At 35.9% G+C, this 22,006-nt stretch overlaps 1 protein-coding gene across 11 annotated transcripts in view; it reads right to left on the bottom strand.

The window, feature by feature from the left end:
- RALYL (RALY RNA binding protein like) overlaps nucleotides 1-22,006 on the bottom strand; it is a 356,105-nt gene that overhangs the window by 40,397 nt on the left and 293,702 nt on the right. For 9 of the 11 annotated variants that reach the window (XM_015855864.2, XM_015855865.2, XM_015855857.2 and 6 more), the window contains one exon: nucleotides 11,769-11,801. The exons of the other annotated variants lie outside the window; for them this stretch is intronic. In XM_015855864.2, coding sequence (XP_015711350.1) covers nucleotides 11,769-11,801 — 33 coding nt within the window. The remainder of the gene's footprint in view (nucleotides 1-11,768; nucleotides 11,802-22,006) is intronic. 11 annotated transcript variants of the gene reach the window in all.

Genomic DNA, 22,006 nt, shown 5'->3' with positions numbered 1-22,006 from the left:
CACAGCAAACTTTAGCCTAAACTGTTCCCTGTACAGACAGGCATCAGAATTACACCCAACAAAACCTACTTTAGCTGCAGAGAAAGACCGCGCTTAACAATGTTAGCTTGATGATATTTAAAATAATAACAATAATAATAGTATTTTCGAAAATAATGTATTGTGGGTTTTCTATAGAAAGAAAAATAAATAAATCTACTTAATGTCTCCCTGTCCTTTCTTCTCCTGATGTTAAACTATTTTCTGTCATCTAAAGTAATCTCCAATTACTTATGTTTCTCATGGGAACATATTATACTAAGGTAATGAAAAAGCTTTGCAGTGTGAAGTGGCCTACCATTTCCCAAGGTGCCCTTTAATTTTTCCAATTGACTGGGAAATTCTTGATGTCCATATGGTAGAGTAATGAGTCCCACCACTTAAAAATGCATTTCAGATTCAGTGTATTCAAGGCACTACTGTCAGACCGTGCACAAGTGATTGATTATCCAATTTATTAGCAATATTGTATACATTGCACGAGTATGGTGTGACAAATACAGAAGACTGTCATTGACAGGTGTAGGAATAAGTGATGGGTTTAGGCTTTGAAGTGTTTCTACAGCATTTCACTGAACAGCAGATTGATAAATTAAAATCACATTGGTAACACTGGAGATGAAAGACTAACTGCTTAAGATTACAGAAACAGATCTCTGGAAACTTTATGTACTCTCCAGAGAGGTAGTCTTAGAAGCACTGAATGAAACAGAAAGGCACAGTTCACAAAAGATTAATCAATTTCAATATGTCAGTGTGTTTATGTATAGAAAAATGTGCTTCTTGAAAACTGTAATATAGTTTTCTTTCTCCTCTCTCCCTTTCTTAAAAATGTAGGAAATGCATATGATAAAAAGGATGTTCCCTAACTGCGCAGCAGGGACTCAGTCCCAGCCTTTACAGAGATGAGTGGAAGGGCAGCTGTGCAACTGACTGTATGGTCTGTTTCAGCTGGAACAGATCGGACTTTTTTCATACTGATTGGTGCAATGTTGTGTTTTGTCTTTAGTAGAAAAAGTGCTGGTTAACACAAATATTTTAGTTGTTGTTTAGCAGTGCTGCACAGAGCCAGAAATGTTTCAGTGCCTCCTACTGTCCTTCCCATGAAAGGAGGGAGGACGCAGAACCAGGATAGCTGACCTAACCTGGCCAAAGGTGTAATTCATACCATATTACATCATGAAAAAATCAGGGGGAGTTGGCCAAGGGGGTTTCACTGCTCAGGAACTGGCTGGAAAACAGTCACAGGTGGTTAGTAACTGCATTGTGCAACATTTGTTTTGTGAGTGTATATATATAATAATAATTACTATTATTTTTCCTTTCCTGTCATGCTAAATAGTTTTTATTTCAGCCCATGAGTTCTACTTTATTTCCTCCCCTTCCACCCCCCCAGATCTCTCCACAAACCCTCTGGAAGCTGGGAACGAGTGGAAGGTTGTGTTCTGTGGGGTTGTGTGCTTGCTTAAATAACAGCACAACTTACTTCATATCGTCTAGCCCAGTGCTATCTATATGAACTGCACTTCCCTTGGATTCTGACAAATTCATGCCTACTAATGCTTCAGTGCTCTGGAAAGGCACGTCTGTTCACTTTCCATATATACAGAGAAAAAAACACCAAGATTTCTTTACTGTAAATGAATAAATAAGTCAGAAACTAAGTAATTTTTAAAATTACAGGGAAGAGACCATTTAATTTCCATATGAGAATTAATACATCTCCACTCTCAATTCCCTCACAGTTAATCCATAATAAAGTTTCTGAAATTAAAGGATCAAATATAATTCTTTATCTTAAATACACATATGGAATTTTTCCCATTTATTCCTTCTCACAAGGGAGAGAGGTGTTCTTAATCCCAAGTGACTCACTGAGGTGTAACACATGGTAAAACAGCCCCGATGACTTCCAACATGGTATTAGTATTGTCATTACTGTATGCAACTTTTGACATGTACTAGAACTCCCAATTTCTTATCACACAGACATGACCCAAGAGTGACTCATTCAGTTGAAAAGTTTCTACTTTTTTTTTTTTTTTAAATCTGCAAAGAGACATAGCTTGAGGCTGGTTAAAAGACCTTATACCTCTTAGACAAATCTGTATGATTTTTTTGCATGTTCTAACATCTCAGTTGATATTGGAGGCTGGCCCCTTAGCTTCTACAACTTGCCTTAGGCAAGATCAGTCATCTCCTGCAGTTGAACTGGGCTGTCTGCAAGAATTAAGGCAGACTGTATCTACCTTTTTTTTTTTTTTTTTTTGTTTTGTTTTTTAAGGGAAAACATCTAAACTGGAAAGATCTTAATCAAGTTTTCAAACACAATTTGTATAAGAATAGGAAACAGATGATATAGATGCCTTTAACCAGTTTGGACACAGTTTGGTAATAAAAAAAATAGCTTACCCTTTCTGAGGATCAGCACTTGTTAGAAACCCCAGAAGGAGATAACCGCCAAACAAAGAAGCTTCCCTTTTGGCTGCCAGCCCTCATATGAGGTTAGGGAGGGACGAAGCCAGGGTTACTAGTTGCACAAGTGAATGGTTTGCATCTGTGCTCCCATGGTTGACTACAGCCCTTCACCCGGTTCTCAGTCACTGGTTTAAGCCATGACCTAATGGTTCTCATGCATCTGGGCTCCTGCCTTTCTGGGTATGTAGGGAAGGCAATCCATATGCTCTTCTGCTTTACTGTGATTGGTTTTCTTCTTTATGATGACCTCCACTCTGTAAGGGCTTCTACTCTGGGGTTTACAGTAAGGGTACACGACAATATGGGATTATCATTTACTTACTACCTCATTTGAAAGTTTGCATACATATGTCTGCAACAGATCTGATTTTGAATTTAGTCAGGTTACATTTTTGTTTTCAGATTTAACCTGTTTTTGTTTTGTTTTGTTTTTTTTTTCCAGCTGTAAGCTCCTTAAAATATGATAGTAACATTTTGCAAATAATGTTTCTCTGACACATTTTGGTAGCATGACTGAAGATGACTTAGTGATTTACTGACTTACTGTTAACATTTAAAACAAAAATTGAAGAGATATGTGATCATATCTCCATTTTCTTCATTTCACTCCCTGGATATACAGGAGAATTCTTGATGTAATTGTATTTGGCTTCAAGGAAACAGTTGCATAGGTTTAAATTTTGGAAACTTACAATTTTAGTGTAGGCAAGTTTTGTTATCTCATTATTGTCTGTAAAGAGTGTAATATTTATGTTTGCACAAGACATCACATTCAGTGACCATAACATGAGAATTTAGAATGAATTGTAATAAATTGTAATCAATTGTAATCAATTCTTGAGCAGAATATACATAAGTTCTTCTTTAGTCTTATCAACCTTGGTAAAAATGATTCTATGTATATAAAAATTAAAAGTGAGACTCTCATTTAAAATATGTTAATCACCTTTAAGATATAGTCATTATCTTAGCTACTAGAATATTGCTTGTACATCATTTTTTTTTTTTCCATAAAGGTTAATTTCATAACAGTGCAGAAAGCAAGGAGACCACTTCACAAAAGTGGGCTCAAGAAGTTTTATGTTTCTATTATTGCCATATTCTTTCCCCATATCATGTGGTCGCTGTCTCTGAGTTGAGTTGCTCTAACCATCAGGTTAGGGCTGTGCTTGCACCAGTATGCATCAGTACTAGTAAAGATTTATTTTCATTAAAAAAAAAAAAAAAAAGTTTCATTTTGTGTGTTTTATCACTCTGTGATATATACATTAGAAGATAACTATACAGACAAGTTTTAGGCTATTTTGGTTTTACACAGTGTATTGAATTAAGCTGCCATAGCAATTTAGTAATCAGAATTGCCTCAAGCATCTCTTCCCAAAACACAGGACTGTGAAGGAATTGGAACTGTTAACATCTCCCTCTATCTCCTCCTTCTTGTTCTTGTAAGACTCCTCTCACACAATTTTTGCCTTCTCCCAGCAAAAAAACATCACCATTATTCACCCTTATATGACTTACATGACTGGAATGTTATTTTTCTATGAATGCTCTACACAGCAAGACAGTTTTATAGCCTATAAAATATCAGCCAGAACATGAAATACAACTAACTACTGATATATAGACAAGGTCTGCTTGAAATCAAATGGTATTTGATTCCAGGTTTAAAGTATAATCATGATTAATATGTGTGTGTATGAGGATAAAAACATTACTTTTGTAAAGAAACAAAGTCTTTTTCAATACCTCTCAAGTACTTCCACAACTATATGTGAACACTTTGGCACAAAAGTGCTATGAAAGCTACATGAACAACCTACAGTTTTGCCTCACTAATTTCATAGCCTCAGGATATATAATTTACATATCCTGGTGTACCTCATTGACTCCAAAAAAAGGACAGCTCTGCAGGATGAATTATGTTACTTGAGAAATGCTTCACGTTTCCTCTTGTGTGTATTGATTTTAATTTCCATAAGTGTTCACTATTTTCAAGTAGTCAACAAATATTTCATAGGAAAAATGTGGTCTGAAAATTGGTAAACTTTCATTTTGACTACTTGCTGTTCAAAGTGTTCTTGAAAATCCATCAGTTGTTTCTGTCCCTTGATTTAGGTGACAATAGAATAAATGAGGACATATCCAGTAGGTAAATGATCCAGTTTGCAAATGATTGCATTTGATAAAATTTGCAATTTAACTTGACTTAGAAGTACTTTCTAATGTCTATCTGGTTAGTTATGAAAATATTTTACACACTTACTATGGGACAAGAGCTGATTCAGCCACCAAACCTTACCCATGAGAGGGCTCCTAGACCAAAGTGTGAATTCAGAAAAGGTGCTTTTTGTATGTCATTAGTGGCAACTGAAAAGGAAAAAAAAAAGTCAGTAACTCTAGAATCATAGAATTGTTTGATTTGGTGGGGACCATAAAAGATCATCTGGTCCAACTACCCCCAATGAAGAGGGAAACCTACAGCTGCATCATGCTGCTCAGAGTCCTGCCCAGTCTGACCTTTAATATCTCCAAGAACAAGGCATCTACCACCTTCCTGGGCAACCTGTTCCAGTGCTTTCCCATCCCTATAATGAAAAAACATTTATTTATTTATTTTTTTCTCATATCCAATCTAAATCTCTCCTATTTTAGTTTAAAACCATTTCCCTTTGTCCTGTCTCAACAGGAAAACAATGACAACAAAACCAGTAACTCCAGATTTGTGGGAAATGGATTTGTGGTTTTTAAATTAAAAAAGATGATTTAGTTTTATCTACATAATCACTACAATGATAACATAAATTGCCACTTTCTGGTCATACACGTCAGTTCTTCTCTGACTTTTCTACTTCAAATTTAAGACACTCACCTCAGCGTTAAATTTTACTGCAATATGAGATTGTAAAGAAGTTGTTTCTATTGACCAAGACTGATCTTTGCATGAACTTGGAACCAGAATGGAATACTTTTCTAGCAAAAGTGATTAATTAAAAGTCTTAGCAATAAATCTCACAGAACAGTTATGTTTAGACACAATATAATGTAACTTCTATTTTTTTTTATTGTGTACAAAAGCAGTAGAATTCTTACAACCTGTGTGTACTAATGGGAAAACGTGGTTGGTGTCAGCAGATCTGCGTTGTGGTCCAAAGAATGATAGGATTTATAAGAAACCAGACTGACCTTGTGACAAAATAATCCCAAAACTAAATGAATAACTACAAACTGCTTTAGAAATTCACTTTATAGTTGAAGCTAACGTAAAAACAAAAATAAAAACCAAAATAATTTTTCTTGTTCTTAAAGTAAAGAGCAGTTTGTATGAAGCAGAGGCTACTGAATAAGAATGTAATTACTGTAAACATAACCCTCCTTTTCAGACTTTGTTATGTAAAAACATTATAGTAATGTTGGTAGAAAGTCATCTGTAAATGATGTCTGATTTGCCTGAACTCAGATTAACAGATTAAGCTAAATTTTATCAGATGATTTATCTTTCAAACTGAAATATGGCAATATCTGATTAATCATTTCTTAGTATCATACACAAGGCCATTGATGGAATAACACTAAAGGCAACACCTCCTAGCTTGAAGCTTAGTAACATTTTAAAAACACTAACATTTAGGAAAGGGAAGTGTGATCTACAGTTTCCTCTGAGTTAGTAATGTTTCTCCTTGAGGCACTTCTTTCTGCACTGCCTCTCTCAGGAAGATTCATGCCCTGGAATTGACCACTCTCCTGATCTCTGAGGAGAACCAGAGATTAAAAGTATCACTGTGCACTGTCATGTGTACAACAGTTCACAAGCCTTTCCTGTCTATTCACAGATCTAGAAGGCATTTCTAGGAGGTGTCTGGTCCAGCTTCCTGTCCAAAGCATAATGATATCCAGGGCTATACAAGAGCCTCGCCTATCTGAGATTAGAAAACTTCAGTGGAACTATCTCTTCACTTATTTATTCCTCCAGAATGCTTTGACCCCCTCACCACCCTTCAGAAGCATTCTCTTATCCATAGGTTTTTTCCCCCATTAGAAAGGGAAAATGCCATGATGCAGTTGAGACTATGGTTATTTAATTTTGAGGTACTAACATTACTCAACATTAATGAGCTCAATCAGTATTGTTTTTCTAGAAATAGTAATGAAAGGGTAGTCTTGGATGACAAAAATAGCAGAAACTAATCAAAAGGAAAAGCAAATAGAATAACCAGAAGAGAAAAAGGTGATCTTATGCTCTATTGCCATTATCAATTATGAACCCCTTTGTTACTGATTAATATAGTCAGAGGAAAAAAAGAATTTATTAGGGTGTGTATTTGTTATGCTTGTTGCTAATAAAAGTTAATGGAATTAGGAAAAGACTTTTTTCCCCCCATATGTATTAGTATAATTTTGATGTGATATATATTTCTTTGTGCATGTAAAAATGGAAATGAAGAATATCAAGAAAACAGAGGAACCAGAAAATAATTATTTAGATTACAGATGAGTAGAAAAATACATAATCTGGGATCTTTAAAAACCGAACAATGATACAAAGCCACCAGGTGCAGTAAATGGAACAAAATATTATCTGTTACTGTGACTTCAAAATCTATTCCTCAGAGATGTGTTCAAGAAAAAACAAACAAACAAATTAAGAATCAACTTTTTTATAAACTTATAAAAAAGTGATAATTCATCTACTTTTTCAGAGGAAATGATTATAGAAAAACCCGATCCTTATGGCTTTTGGTAAACTGCTGAAAGATAATTATACCAATAATGCTGCTTGAAGAGGCTTTCAGCATCTTCCACATAAAGATCCCTAGCTTTCTATGTAGGCTATTGCCCCTAAATCATTGTTTTCTCTCTGGGGACTACCTGGGCAGTCTCACCACATGTAAAGCCCCTATAGTCTCCTAACTCCTGTTGATGCCCAAAGTTTAAATGAATTATCAAGTGTGTGCAACCCATCCATGTTTTTCAATCCTGAATACCTAGACTACATGAGAGTGACAGTTTGAAATTATTTTCAGGTTTGCAGTGTTACTGGTTTCATATTAACAGTGCAAAATGATTCCACTATCTCTTCTTTTCCTCTTTTTCACTCCACTGAAGGAAACTAATTTCTTAGCTATCTTTCTTCAAAAACCAGATGGGAACAGTAGGAATAGTGTCTGCTCCTTCAGCTGGTGCTATCTGATAATCAGAATGAGAAGCATTATTGGTATTTGTTGTACAAGAGCTACAGAATGAGGGTATGTTCTGCTTTGTGCCTTATAAACTAGTGTCTGAAAAGAAGCCCAGATTGAGTTGAAAGAATTTGTGTGTTATGGAAGTGGATAGATTAATTCATAACACTGGGAATTCGGTTTTAACCAGGCATTTAATTTTATGCTGTCACTTCTTCATAGTAAGATCCTTCAAAAATATGTCTGAATTCAGGACTTTTAACAGATTTTCTGCAAAAGATCCTTATAGAAAAGAAACCTTCAAACAGAAAATGTGGGAAACAAATTTCAGCTCTTAGATATTTCTCAGAATAATTCTGCAAGAAGAAAATTATAGAATTTTTCTTTATGTGTTTTGAGAGTGTTTCATAAAGCTCAGCACATTTATGTTCCTTCATCTGTTCTAGAAATACTTCTGATTCAAACATTATTTTGATTAGGCTGTGATTTGAAAATACAAAGCCATGACTATTCTGTATTTTCTATAAACATATACTGTCTGGCAACAGGATCTTGGTGAGGAAGGCAGTAGTTCATTCAGAACCATAGTGGATTTACCGAGAACGTAAAAAAATGCAGCAATTAGTGCCAGTTGTACCTCTCTTCTTTCTTACAATACAACCATTCATCTTGTAATAAATGCATAAAATGCATTAATTTCACACATATCCCTCTCTGGTCATTCCTCCTAAATTTGTAATGTTTACAGCAACTAGTCAATCTTGAAAATAAAAGTCAGATGTTTGCATTGTATTTTCTTAAACATGCACACAAAAGAAAGAGATTGAATCTCAACTGACAGCCAGATGTATAAAACAAATGTATTTTCAAAGCCCATCACAGTGAAGAGCTACTGCCTGCTTACCAATAAGTAATCCCATTCTCTGCATCGGATATAGATGAATCTAAGCTCTTACTAGCCTCAGAAAAATCAGCTCTGTTTCTTGCTCTCTTTGTCTCTTGTGAATTCAACAGTGTGCAACATACTGTGTGCTGTCCTTCTCAAACTGATCCCATATTGCCTGCCCACACAATACAGCTCTCCCAGCACTGCTCCAACACAGCTCCATATCATGGAGCCCACCCTTCAGGAGCACACTGCTTCACACTGTCCCCATGGGCACAGCTCCCCCAGCCCTCCTGCCCCAACATGAGCTGCTCTCCATGGGCTGTAGCTCTGGCCTGAGGCTGCATCTGTGGGGGGTATCCATGGACTGCAGCTCCTTCAGCCACTTTTGCTACTGCCCCAGGGGCTTCTCCATGGACGTGCAAGAAGATCTGTTTCACCTGTTACCTGTGGGCTGAAGGAAGACAGCCTGCTTTGCCTTGGGCCTCTCCTGGGCTGTGGGAGATCATGCTCTGGACCTGGAGTACCTCCTGCCATCCTTCCACACTGACCTTGTTGCATGAAGGGTTTTTCTCACACACTCCTCACTCCTCTCTCCCTGCTGCTGTTGTGCAGCAGTTTTTCCCTTTCCTGAATTTGCTCTCCCAGAGCACACCCAGCATCACTCATGGCTCAGCTCTGGCAGTGGTGGGTCTCTTTTGGAGCAGCTGGAGCTGGCTCTGATCTTACATGGGGCAGTGAAGGGCTTCTCATAGAGGCCACCCTTGCAGCCCCCTGCTAACACAACCTTGCCATGTGAACAAAATACCCTGCTATATCTTTTTGCATAAAAAGAAGGATAAATGCAATCTCCCAGAATTTTTGAGACGAACCACAGCAGTGAGAGGTGGGGTCTGCTTGTGTCAATCTCTATCTGCTTTCTGAGAAAGGATAAGCAATGTGCTGTTTTAGGAATCACTTTTTCTTTGTGGGATCTCTTTCTGGAAAACCGTAGCCCAGTACACACATTGAATGCTCAAGCAAAGCGTGACAGGCTGAAGATCTTTGGCTGCCCCACTTCATGTTCCCTTCCTCTACATAAAGAATTAACAATAGAAAAGCACCAGAAAGTCATTATCTTCGACATGGCAAAATGAAAAAGGATAATTAGCTCCTACAGGCAGTATAATGAAAATGTGGAAACAAATCTCTGTTGCAGAAGGAAAATAAATTAAAGGCTAGCTTGTAGGACCAAGTAATCTGTAGAAACTAGAAGTAATTTAAGCTGTTGCTTTTACCAATTCTGGCTTCAAGAGGTGTTAAGGGCACCCATGTGTTAGTCTAACCAAGTCTCTGTCAGTATTCTTCACTATGAACTTGAAAAAATAATTCAAGTACATTACAGCCAAACTTCTGGCAGGTTCTGGGAAGAGGCTAAATCTGTCTGCTTGTTAGATTGCCTGGGAGGAGTCCAGCTTGTCTGTAAAGTTGCATACAAGAACTATGGGCAGGTAATGTGCATTTACATCATGGCCTCCACTCTTCTCATCTTGACATGAACCAAAACAAAATTACAAGCAAAGTTCTTCAAATCATGGCATGAGCTACAAGCATAGAATTTATTATTTTATGATAACTGCTGTTTAGGTGAATTGCTACTACTAGCACAGGCATTGCATTTTATTTGCTTGCTGGTATTTAATTCTTTTTCAGTTTTATATGCTCTTCAGCCACAGTGACATGAAACTTCTTTTTTAAAATCTTAAAGTTGAGGTTTTCAGGTAATCAGTTCATTACAATAGTGCAAGTATAAAAAAAATAGATTAAAATAGTATAGTAAATAGTACAGAATATAGCACATTTATAGTAAACAGTATAGAATAGTATAAAAGTTGTGAAGTGGAATAGCAGGAAGTAATAATGTCAGTTCTTAAATCTGGAAATGAATTCGGACATTTCAAAACAAGAGCACCCCCCTGGTTCCCACTCTCTTGTGCCTCTGCTCCCTCCGTTTGACTAACATTTCACTTATCTTTCAACAGTTTTTTGTTTTTTGTTTTTTCTGTAGAAAGTAGAAATAGTACTTAATTAAATTAAAATGTACTCAAACAAGCCCAAGTTACTTTATGCTAAAAAACCTGAAGAGAATTTCAATCTTGTTCACACTGATTTGTTGGGTTTCTGTGTTCTTAACTGATATATTGTGTTTGCTATTTTTAATTCACACTTCAGAACCTGAAGTAGTTTTTCAATCTGCAGTTAATACAGTCTCTTGGAAGCTACTGATAGTTACTTGGTAGAATTAACCCTTACATGGCTACTTTGCACTGGGAAATTTTATCTGCAGTTAATGTTTTTGGTACCATGAAATGTATGGTGTTGTGAACTGAGACAAATGAGAATGACAAGGAAAAAAGAGTATACAGTTCTGAAGAAAAATGAAATGGGAATGAAAATGTTAGGAAACTGAGGAAAGTTTTGTAAGAAAGAAGCTAAACAAAAAATAGTGCATAGAAAGTAAACTTTAAATTCCAAAGTAGAACACAGATACCCAATTATAATATATATACATATAATATAACATATAATACCTATTATATATATATATAAGAACTAAATTTTAGAAAATAATATATGTATATTCAAAATGCACCACTTTTAAAAGTAAGCTTTTAGAAGGAGAAGATAATCATTTTAACAGCCTAAATAACTTCACATGGCTATGTGTCTATGAAGACAATAGCTGTAATAGGTATATAACTGTAAATATGATCTATAATAAGGCTAAAGCATATTTTTCTAAATCACAAATTGAATGGCTTTTCTGTTACCAAGTTGTCACTAAAATTTTATTTTAGAAGAAACCATCAATTCTTCAGTCATCTGCCTAGAGAATGACTGAAAGATCAGTGAAAACAAAAATAATAAAACAGCTACTTTCTGATGAAATATTTAATTCTTAAATGTTTTTGTTTTTTTTTTAAATATATATATATATAGTCAGTTGAAGCAAAATATACATTCTAGTAAGTTTTTGGAAGAAGGATACCTACAGCTGCTGTCTTTATAGATTGATATCAACTTTTCATAAGCTTAGGTATATTAAATAGTTGAAATGTTGATAAGAGATGTTTATGTTCGATATTATCCCATACATTATACTGTATGATATTGAATATATAAATAATAAGCATATTCCTACTTACCCAACTGACAGAAAAGGTTCCTTTGATTCAAGTCTGTCAAGCAAATAATATGAGTTTAATATATAAATATTAATTCAATCTTAGAACATTCATATGCTTAATCTAAAATGAATACTCTCAATGTGAAATTCATCTGGGGATGAATACACAATCTGAAAACCATAGAAGAGTCTGAGCCATTATTCCAGGAGCTCTAGTTGAAGGGAGCCTCATTTATTTGACTGAAGTTTGGTTTAGCAGTCATTTATGAAGCAGAAAATTTGAACCCTTCAAACCTCAGTGATTCAGATGATTTGTGTAGCCAGGCTATATTGAGCAAACAGGAGTTTTTCCCCCCTTAATGGCAATGTTTCAGGAAAGATAATGCATCTTTTTTTTTTTTTGTTGTTTGTTTGTTTGTTTTTAAACTTTAGATATAAAATTTAATTTAAGTTTAAATACTTTCCTAATTTTCCTTATTTGATGGCTTTCACACCCATTTTGTTTGCTTTTTGTTATCTTCTATTTCTACAACATACTCACTTCTTCATTCTGAGAAATTGTAGCAGATCTTCCACAACCGGCTTTGCACTGGAGCTGAACGTCTCCAGTTTGTTAAACACAGAATCATGCACAGTTCCAAAAAAATGTTGTAAAAAATGTCATTCTCAAATGTCCTGCCACTGCTGCTGTCTCTGTGAGGAGCTGCACCACTGCGAACAGTCAGGAGGCTCTTCTACCAGTAGTTTCCAACAAACCAGGATGAATTTAAAAATCCTCATCTATACTCTATTCTTGCTCCACTATTTCAAACTGGAAGTAATGCTTCCATTTCCATGGAAGCTACAGATACACATTACCAATACTTCCCAGCTAAATCATATTCCTCAACACCACATCCAAACGTTTCTTGAACACTTCCATGGTTGGTGACTCCACCACCTCCCTGGGCAGTGCATTCCAATGCCTGACTACCCTTTCCGAGAAGTAATACTTCCTAATGTCCAGCCTGAATCTCCCCTGGTACAGCTTAAAACCATTCCCTCTAGTTCCATCACTGATTACATGAGAGAAGAGGCCAACTCCCAGCTCACTACAACCTCCCTTCAGGAAGTTATAGAGAGCTATAAGGTCTCCCCTGAGCCTCCTCTTCTCCAGGTTGACTGAATATGACTATGACTGAATATGACTATGAATATGGCTATGAAAATGACTCCAGGCAGAACTGATAGCTTGTTTGGGTTCCAGGAAATCCAGAAGAATCACCCCTTTCCTATCCCAAAAGATAGTGTTCATTACTTTACTCATGTGTCTTGAGCTTTTTTTTTTTTTTGGCTAGTAATTCACAGTTGATGCTGTATGGACTGCTGTGATGACTCCAGATCATAGCGATTTTTTTCTGGAGTTATATTCCATATAGAAGTTAAAGATTAGAAGAGGGATCACTGTTGATTATTACTAGAAGCACAATGGTAGTCCAAAGATGGATCTGATTGCACTCCTTCCATGGTTCTCCAGAGCAGCACTGTGGCTGATGTAAATGCTTTCTGAGCATTTACAGACTGCTGTGCTGTGCATCAAACTCCCAAAGCACCAAGATAATACTTAGCCTGACATCTCCCATGCATAAGCATTATTCCAGAGAGCAGTAAAATGACAGGACACTTCACATGGGTATGTCAGTTCTTTTCCTGCAGGGTCTGCACCAGCCGCAAATCCAGCTAGTGTTATGCTTTTGTTTTATTTTTCTCTCATTTTTTTTCTTGCTTAATGTAATGAGCCATTCCTGTAAATTATCCAGGGTTTGGTTAAAGAGATTATCTATGAGCAAAATGAGCAGAAATGAAAAGCCTAGTAACATTTTTGCAAACATCACAGCATAGAAGCTATGCAATGAAATGAAACCTGGCACCATTACGATGGAGGATATTTTGCTGGATTTTACTTTTATATTGAAAGCATGTGATAGAATGCCCTGTGGACAAAATACTGCAATTAAAAATCTATTTGAAATCCATTCTCAAGATGGAATTCAATTTGATTTAAATAGTGTTGCCCTGAGTTTGACCCCTCTCTAGTATATTCGACTAAATGGTTTTAGATAATTTGCTTCATTACTTTAAATTAGTTCAAGTGTTTCTCATAGTAAAGGAATACAATTATCTGTTGCCCTTTTATTTAAATTGCTAATTCAGTATATGACAAATTAATATAAAAGTTTTTAAACTGCAACACCATATAAAATAACATACTATATCATTTTTACAAATGCCATTTATAAATAACTTTTATAGATATTTTACTTTCCTTTCAAGCCAGCAGTATACCGAATTCTCTTGAGTTCTGATGAAATTTCACATAATTAAATGCAATTTCTCAAAAAGAGCAAAACTGCTAAGCACTGAGAGAAGTGCTGTCATGTACCTCCATGAAAAATGTTTAAAACTGATTTTGTTTATTTATTTTTCTAGAGGGGAAAAATAAATACTGAGTATGCAAGAAATACTGAAGTGGGTAATAAACAAAGGGAATAATATTTTAATTGTGTAGGAATAGTAACGAAGCTGCACTGATCAGGACTTTTCATTCTTTCCTGAAATGGTTTTCCCACTATAAAATTTTGGTTTGTCCAAGGTGATATATCAGTTTGAAAAGTTGGAAGGCATGTTGACTTGGAGCACAAATGGGTCATAGAAGACTGAGGTTGTTGTTCCTTTTGATTCTGAGTTCGGTTTTATGAAAAGTCTAACATTGTAACCTACATAAAATTGCAGAAGACAAAAGTATTTTTACGCCATGAAAGTTGCTCAATTAATCAGCCCTCGGAACATACATAATCAATTTATAATCAGTGATATGCTACAATACTGTCACATTGTGTTTAAGATAAGAACACCAGAAATTTCCCACTTAGCATTTTACCACTTGCAACCAAGCTCTTGTCTTGAGACATTTTACAGTATCTAATTTTTAAAAAAGTGTATTTTATTATTTCCCTTTCTGCTAACTTGCCTATGATAATGTTGATTATCTAAATCCCATCTTTGATAGGGTCTGAGCATGGAGATGAATAAAGATGGCTTCTTATATCTCAAATCTGACCCAAGATACGTAAATCAATATTGCTTCTTGTCAAGGAATCATTGCCTCTCCTTCCCAATACTTATTTACAAAAAAAAAGTAGATAACATTACTAACAATATTTGTACTGTACACAAGCAAATGGATTTTAGGCAAGTATTCTCCAAAGTAATTTATTATGAATCAATATTTTCCTAGTGGTGATCGTATAATTTCTACCTCTACAGAGCAAATAAGATAAATATGTGGAATATAAGTCACTTATTAGTCTTATTCTGACTTTTCAGTATAATAAAACTGGCTATCCTGAATCAGGAAAAGCAGGGGTCAGAAACAAAACTGTCTTAGACAATTCATCTTGGGTTACAACTTCAAATCAGATTTCTCAAGGAGAATAACATGAGTGTGTTGCTGATGCCCTATATTGCCTTATCTGACAGTGACTACAATTGACAGGGGGGCAGGAAGAATTAATACTTCTAACAGGAATCCAAAGATTTTCAGCCAGTAAACTGGACTGAGGGGGCACAAGATGCTGGGAGGGGTCAGAATGAGGACAGCTGAACTAAGCTGGCCAAAGGGACAATCCACAACATCTGATATCATGTAAAAAAAAAAAAACAACAAAAAAACTTTAAAAAATGTGAGGAGGCTGGGCAGGCAGCCACTGTTTGGTGACTAAGCTTCATTTGGTGGGCAGGGAGCAACTGTTTTGTGCATCACTGGTTTTGTAAATATATTATCATTACTATTGTTATTTTCTTTTTTTCTTTCTTTTCTGTTTTAGTAAATTGTTTTTATGTCAACCCATGAGTTCTCTGTCGTTTCCCCCCCCCCCTCCTAATTCTCCTCCCCATCCCAATGGGAGAGGAGAGTAAGCAAATGATGGTATAGTGCTGAGCTGCCTGATGGAGTAAACCACAAACAAAATATTATTTCATGCAACTGCTATACTATCTACTAAGAATGAAATAGCCATTATTGGTCCTTCTTCCTTCCCTTCCCTAAAAGAAAGTAATTTTCCAATATATTTGAAGCTGTTGTGGATCTCATACATTATTTCTGGTGATGCAGATACTAAGGTTAGTCCATATAAAACTGCATGGTTGTATCATTCTGTCTTTGTGTGCCTATGATTACTGTATGTTTCAGTCTGCACAAATGCAGTTTGCTTGAATTTAATATACTGCAAGAGTGGGATGACATTAGGCTTTTTGGAGTTTTGAAATGAAAGGAATGGAATATTTGACTTCTATTTAAAAATAAATAAAAATATTGAAAATGTCACTGATTATGCAGTACATTTTATTTGGTTCATTCTAATTATTACCTTGGCCCATAATAAGGTAACAAGGTAATGCCAGAGCACTTTGTGCAGATAAAGAATTTTAGGGAACCTTTAGCATGGCATACTGCCTGTGGTACCTAGTAAGAAACTCTCTAACCTAGCATGCTGGCAATGTTCACTGAAAACCAGATCAAACATAACAGAAGCTTTCAAAGTCAGCCCAAGATAATACAGTATACATCCTTTAAAATTCTTCTATGAAATTTTATAAAATAGTTTTGTTGTATTTGTTTACATATGACCGAAGTTATGTAGATCCTTAACAAAACTTGAATCATGTCACATGATTTGTAAGCAACAAATTCTTGACATATGTGCAAAAAGAATAAAAAGTAGCATTTAATACTGGAAGGAAGTGCTTTCAAGGCACTGATTCTTCTCTCTGATATCTTTCATAATACCAGGAAGCTAAAATAAAAACAGTAGCTGGCATATGCAAAAGTTGATTTCAGTATACCAATAAATTTGTTAAGTTGTATGCTGAGAGTGTGCCCTGGTGGCGCAAGTGGTAGAAGTGCCGTTCCGCTACACAGAGGCTCGAATCCCGGGGGGTTGGACTCGATGATCTCTAAGGTCCTTTCCAACCCGCACAAGACTATGATACTATGATATGATATGAGAGTGCTTCCAATAGTTATTAGTATGTGACCTAAATTGTAGGTGGTGAAAAGAGAACGAAATACAAAATCTCCAAGAATTATGAGGTTTAGTGTGAGGTGATATTTCCAGAGAGCTAGAACTGGAAAGGATTATCATATCCATCTAATAATCCATTTTTCAGGTTAGAACCTTCCTGGCTCTGATTGCCTTCCCCAGCCGAAAACATACTCATTTGGTGCTTTTGTTCCAATAAGCAAAGGAAACAAAATCAAGAATGAAAGGAACTCCATGTCACTGCTGTCAATATTAATTCTCTTTTCTTATGATATGCTAATACATTTCGCAAAAATCTATACTCTCAACAAAGGATTTAAAAAAAAAATGTAGTGGTGTATTTAGTTATCTACTTTAAAGTCCTCCTTCTAACAGCTTTAATCAATCTTTGTGTGAAGTTCATGTCACCTGACCCTTTTCTGCTCTGAATCAGAGTAAGAAAATTCAAGTCAATATGATCAGGCCTAAAAATGTCCAGAATTAGTTCACCATGGTGGGCTGAACAAAATAGCATTCACAGATCTAATGCACACAATCAATATTATACTGTGTAGCTATTTGTAGTCACAAATAGATGGAAGTTAATGCAGGCGTTGTCTTTGAAGATCACAAGGCTAGAGGTTTAATCTCCTTTTCCCTCAATGACACTACTCACCCTTGAAAGTAGTTACTGGAAGGGCAATGTTTTGACAGTGTATGATTCACATTTTTCATACTGTTTCCTGGAGAAATCTAATTCTTTCAAGACCAAAAAATACAAAATATAGTTTCATGCCAGTAGATATAATAAATTTCTCATTTTCTAGGTTTCATAATGTATTCACACACATTTATGAATACATTTCTTATTTTTCAGTAAAATACTGGGTGTTTTTTAAAGTATTCTGAGAAGTGTAGCAATCATAACCTAACAAAAAAGCCTGTAATTTGTAACATGCTCTTAAAAAAATAAAATTTCTTTACAAATTATGTATCATCTGCAGTATGTAGGTAAAAATACTGTCAAACAGGACAATATATTTTCAAACTGGGTACTCCTTGACTGGCACATTCACCAAAAAATAAACTTATTGTTGGGAAATGTCACTGCTAATAGCTCGCTGAATATTAATATGTCACTATTGTCCCTCTGTTCTCTAAGCAGCACAGCCTTTTATGCTTTTTGTAATCTTACTCAGCAATCCAATACATTTTCTCTTAAATCTTTTTTTTTTTTTTTTTTTTTTTTTTTTTCCTGATATGATTCTTAGGTCTAAAATATATTTATTATAAGTTGCAACCCCTCATTTATCCAACCTTACTTATGTATTCACAGAAATCTAAATCTGTAGTCCAGTGCTACGTGTCTATGACTATTTCCAAGCCACCTAACCTGCACCCTTACAGGATATCAACATTTCCCAAGCCAAACTGTGTATACAATTCCACACAACTAGAGGATTTACTTTACATTAGAACAAATGTCTGATTAAGAGACCACAAATTGTGTTCAGAAGCACAGCCTACTCCTGCATTACAGATTATTGCTCCATTTATAGGATTACTGAATTCTTAAAAATGAATAATTCTGCTATTTGTTTGCCATGTTAGCAAAGATCCTGCTCTGTTTGCTGTCAATTATAGTTTTTTCACTTTCAAGACTTCTCTAATGTTAAGACAATTATCAAACATTATCTGCCTCATCAAATCATGAATGTCGAAAAATCACCATGGTTTCTGTTTCTGATTTTTTTTATATGATGGAGGTACTATGATTTTTCTTTCTAAGATAACATAAGCACAGCTGAGTATCTACAGAATGCACCATTAGTTATTTTTCCTGCTAGTAAACAATGAATTCAAATTGTGATTATTTCTTGAAACAAATGTAAAAAGCCATGAAGTATTAAGGGGTGGAAATCTCACATACAGCTAGGATGGAAACTGGGCTCAGAATGTCAGTATTGGATGTCTGAATGTGCTATTTCTGTTTGCCTGTGGGCAAAATCAGCAGTGGTCTGGATCATTTCAGAATTTACTTTCTGAGTTATCTATCAAAAATTGTTCAGTTTTATTAGTACCACAAACACTTGGATAAGAAAGGAGGCTTAGTAATTTCAATGCCATCAAACAGCAGTGAATATATTTTCTGTTCCGCTTAAGTATAAACATTGAAAAAAACATGAAAAAAATAAGGTAGTTTCACAGCTAGTTACTTTTACTATGGTATACTGTGTCAGGTTTTAGAGGAGATAAAAAAAAAGCAAGAAAGAAGATTAAAGACTGGGAAAAAAAAATAGCAATAATAAGAAAAATAGCTATTCTTCTCCTAACTTGGTAAACACTGAGCATGAATGTGATTACAGTGTCTGGGCTTCTGTGGAAGGAAGCAACAACAGACATGTGATACCATATATTACCATCTGCATTGGACAGAATAAGATCTCTTGATCTTGGTCTTCAAGGTTTTCCTGTGTATTACCAAGGACCTCCCCACTCTTCCCTCACTGAAGTTATTAGGTTCTGAACATTCGTGCCTGGATCACAGGACAGGGCATACTTGTGCCCCTGACTCCCTCTCCCAACACTTTTGATCACATGGATTTGTTCACTTAACAGTTTTGTGGCCAAATAGACTGCAGTTAAACTGACATCACTGAGAAACACAAAGCTGTATGTATGGCCAATGGCACAATTGAGTACTGTGACCAGTTTTGGGTCTGTCACTGCAAGAAAGACATTGGGGCCCTGGAAAGTGTCCAGAGAAGGGCAACACAACTGGTGAGGGGGCTGGAACATAGTCCTTATAAGCAGCGGCTGAGGGAGCTGGAATTGTTTAGTCTGCAGAAGAGAAGGCTCTGGGTCGACCTCACTACTCTCTACAACTTCCTGAAAGGAGGTTGTGCTGAGGCGGGAGCAGAGCTCTTCCATCAATAAGTAGCAACAGGACAAGAGGAAATGGTCTCCAGTTGCACCAGGGAGACTCAGGTTGGATATTAGGAAAAATTTATTCTCTGAAAGAGTAGTAAACTTGCTATGAGTTATGAGTATTTCAGAATAAATGATGTATTATTTTCCTGTAAAGCAGTGAATGCTTTGAATGTGATCTCTGAGAACATTCTTTGAAAAAAGTAAAATACATTTTGTCAGACTAAAAAATATCTCAATTTGAACTTTAATTTAAACTTCAGTCTTTTTTTCAGGAGAAACCATAAAGCAACAGTCATCTCTGATATACCCCAATGCACTGAAATGAAATGCCTTATTTTATGAAGGATAGTAATCAAGGGCATCAAAAAGATATATTTATATAAAAAGGAAATACTTTAAATTTACTCAAAAGAGATATCAAACTGTGTAATCTCAATATAATGTGTTCATTAAAAATATATATTCTGTAAGCATAAATAACTTTCTTTTTTTTTTTTTTTTTTTTTTTTTTAATCCTGTAAAAAATCCTAAAATTTGAGTCACAATCACATTTTGATGCCATTGAAAAGTATCAGAAAATAATTGATCAGGTTTATTTTCTGTTGGTTGTACTGTGCTTCTAGGTTCTTGTAAGCAAACAATATAAATGAAACAAAAATGCAATAAGAGAAAGAAAGAATAAAGAACATTATAATAAATCTAGAACAGTACTCAGTCAAGGAAGGTCCTTATGCCTGCAGTTATTTTTATTATATGCCAGTACAGCATATAGTTAATATATTGCCAACAGCACACTACAGAAAGCATTATGCAAAATACTGCAGTATTCAAAAGAATAGTAATGTACATTTGGCACAGAACTTTTTGAGTTTATATAATGTTTTCAAAGTGAGGAATGATCTTAAGAATCCTTTTTCCCTGGAAGAGGTGACTGTGTTCCAGTCACTCTGACTGTCACACTTTCTCCTGAAATGAAGAATGCCCAGGAGTGCTAAGAACATCAACTGGAAATAATGGATGGCGTGAGGATTGAAAGACCTACCACATACTACAAAAAATATCTTAATATACCTCTGAGAAATGGACAAGTACAGAAAGGCTGTAAGAAATTCCTTAAGCCTCTGGTATGAAATAAAGCTGCAAACCTAAAGAATATACAAGATGTGCAGCATAATCTAAGCAGTTCTGTGATGGGTATTATAAAAATAAAATGTACTGAGGAAACTGACACAGTATTTTTGTTAAAACCAAGCAAACAAACAAACAAAAAAAGCAACCCTCAAACTGATATTAAAAGCATAATCATGTGCTGTAAATAAAAGGATATCTCTTTCCAGTATATTAAAACTAGACTTCTGAATAAACTAATTTCCTCCACAGGCCAAGAGACTTACTTAATTGTGAAGCAAAGGTTGTTTAATATGCCTAATTAGTAGCATGTTAAATCAAGCATGCTGAATGCACATTTCAATTGCATTATATGGAGAAGTGGATGGGAATGGGAAATGACTGTGCATTTTAATGCCACTCAGAGAGAACTGAACCATAAAGCCTGAAACTTCAGAGAGCACCTTCTAAAGAGCATGGCCTCCAGGGGCACCTTTGCCAGGGCTACAGATGGGTAGTGCCATGGGAACCCAACAAGCACAAGCCCTCTACTCAGCTATTGCGAAGCCCCATCTGGAGTACAGCATCCAGGCCTGGGACTCCCAGTAAAGGAGTTCTTAGAGCGGGTCCAGAGGAACACTACAGAGATGATCAAAGGGCTGGAGCCCTCTCCTATGAAAAAAGGTTGAGGGAACTGGGCTTGTTTAGCCTGAAAAAGAGAGGGCTCCAGGGAGACCTAATTGTGGCCTTCCAGAACTTGAAGGGAGCATATCATCAGGAGGGGGAATGGTTGGTTACGAGGTTGGATAGTGATAGTACAAGGGAAAATGGTTTTAAACCAAAACAGGGGAGATTCAGTATTAGGAGGAATTTTTACACACAGAGGTTGGTGATGAGTGCACTGGAACAGGTTGCCCAAGGAGGCTGTGGTTGCCCCATCCCTGGATGCATTCAAGGCCAGGCTGGATACGGCTCTGGGCAGCCTGGTCTGATGGTTGGTGACTGCCCATAGCAGAGGGGCTGAAGCTAGATGATCACTGTGGTCCTTTTCAACCCAGGCCATTCTATGATTCTATGGTATGATTCTATGATTTAGCACCTTGTAAAAATGGTGGAGAAACAAAATGATAAATAAAATGGCTTAAACAATATTTTATGA

This window comes from Coturnix japonica, chromosome 2, assembly GCF_001577835.2.
Source record: "Coturnix japonica isolate 7356 chromosome 2, Coturnix japonica 2.1, whole genome shotgun sequence".
Classification (NCBI taxonomy): domain Eukaryota; kingdom Metazoa; phylum Chordata; class Aves; order Galliformes; family Phasianidae; genus Coturnix; species Coturnix japonica.
This window is presented reverse-complemented; position numbering and strand designations above follow the sequence as displayed.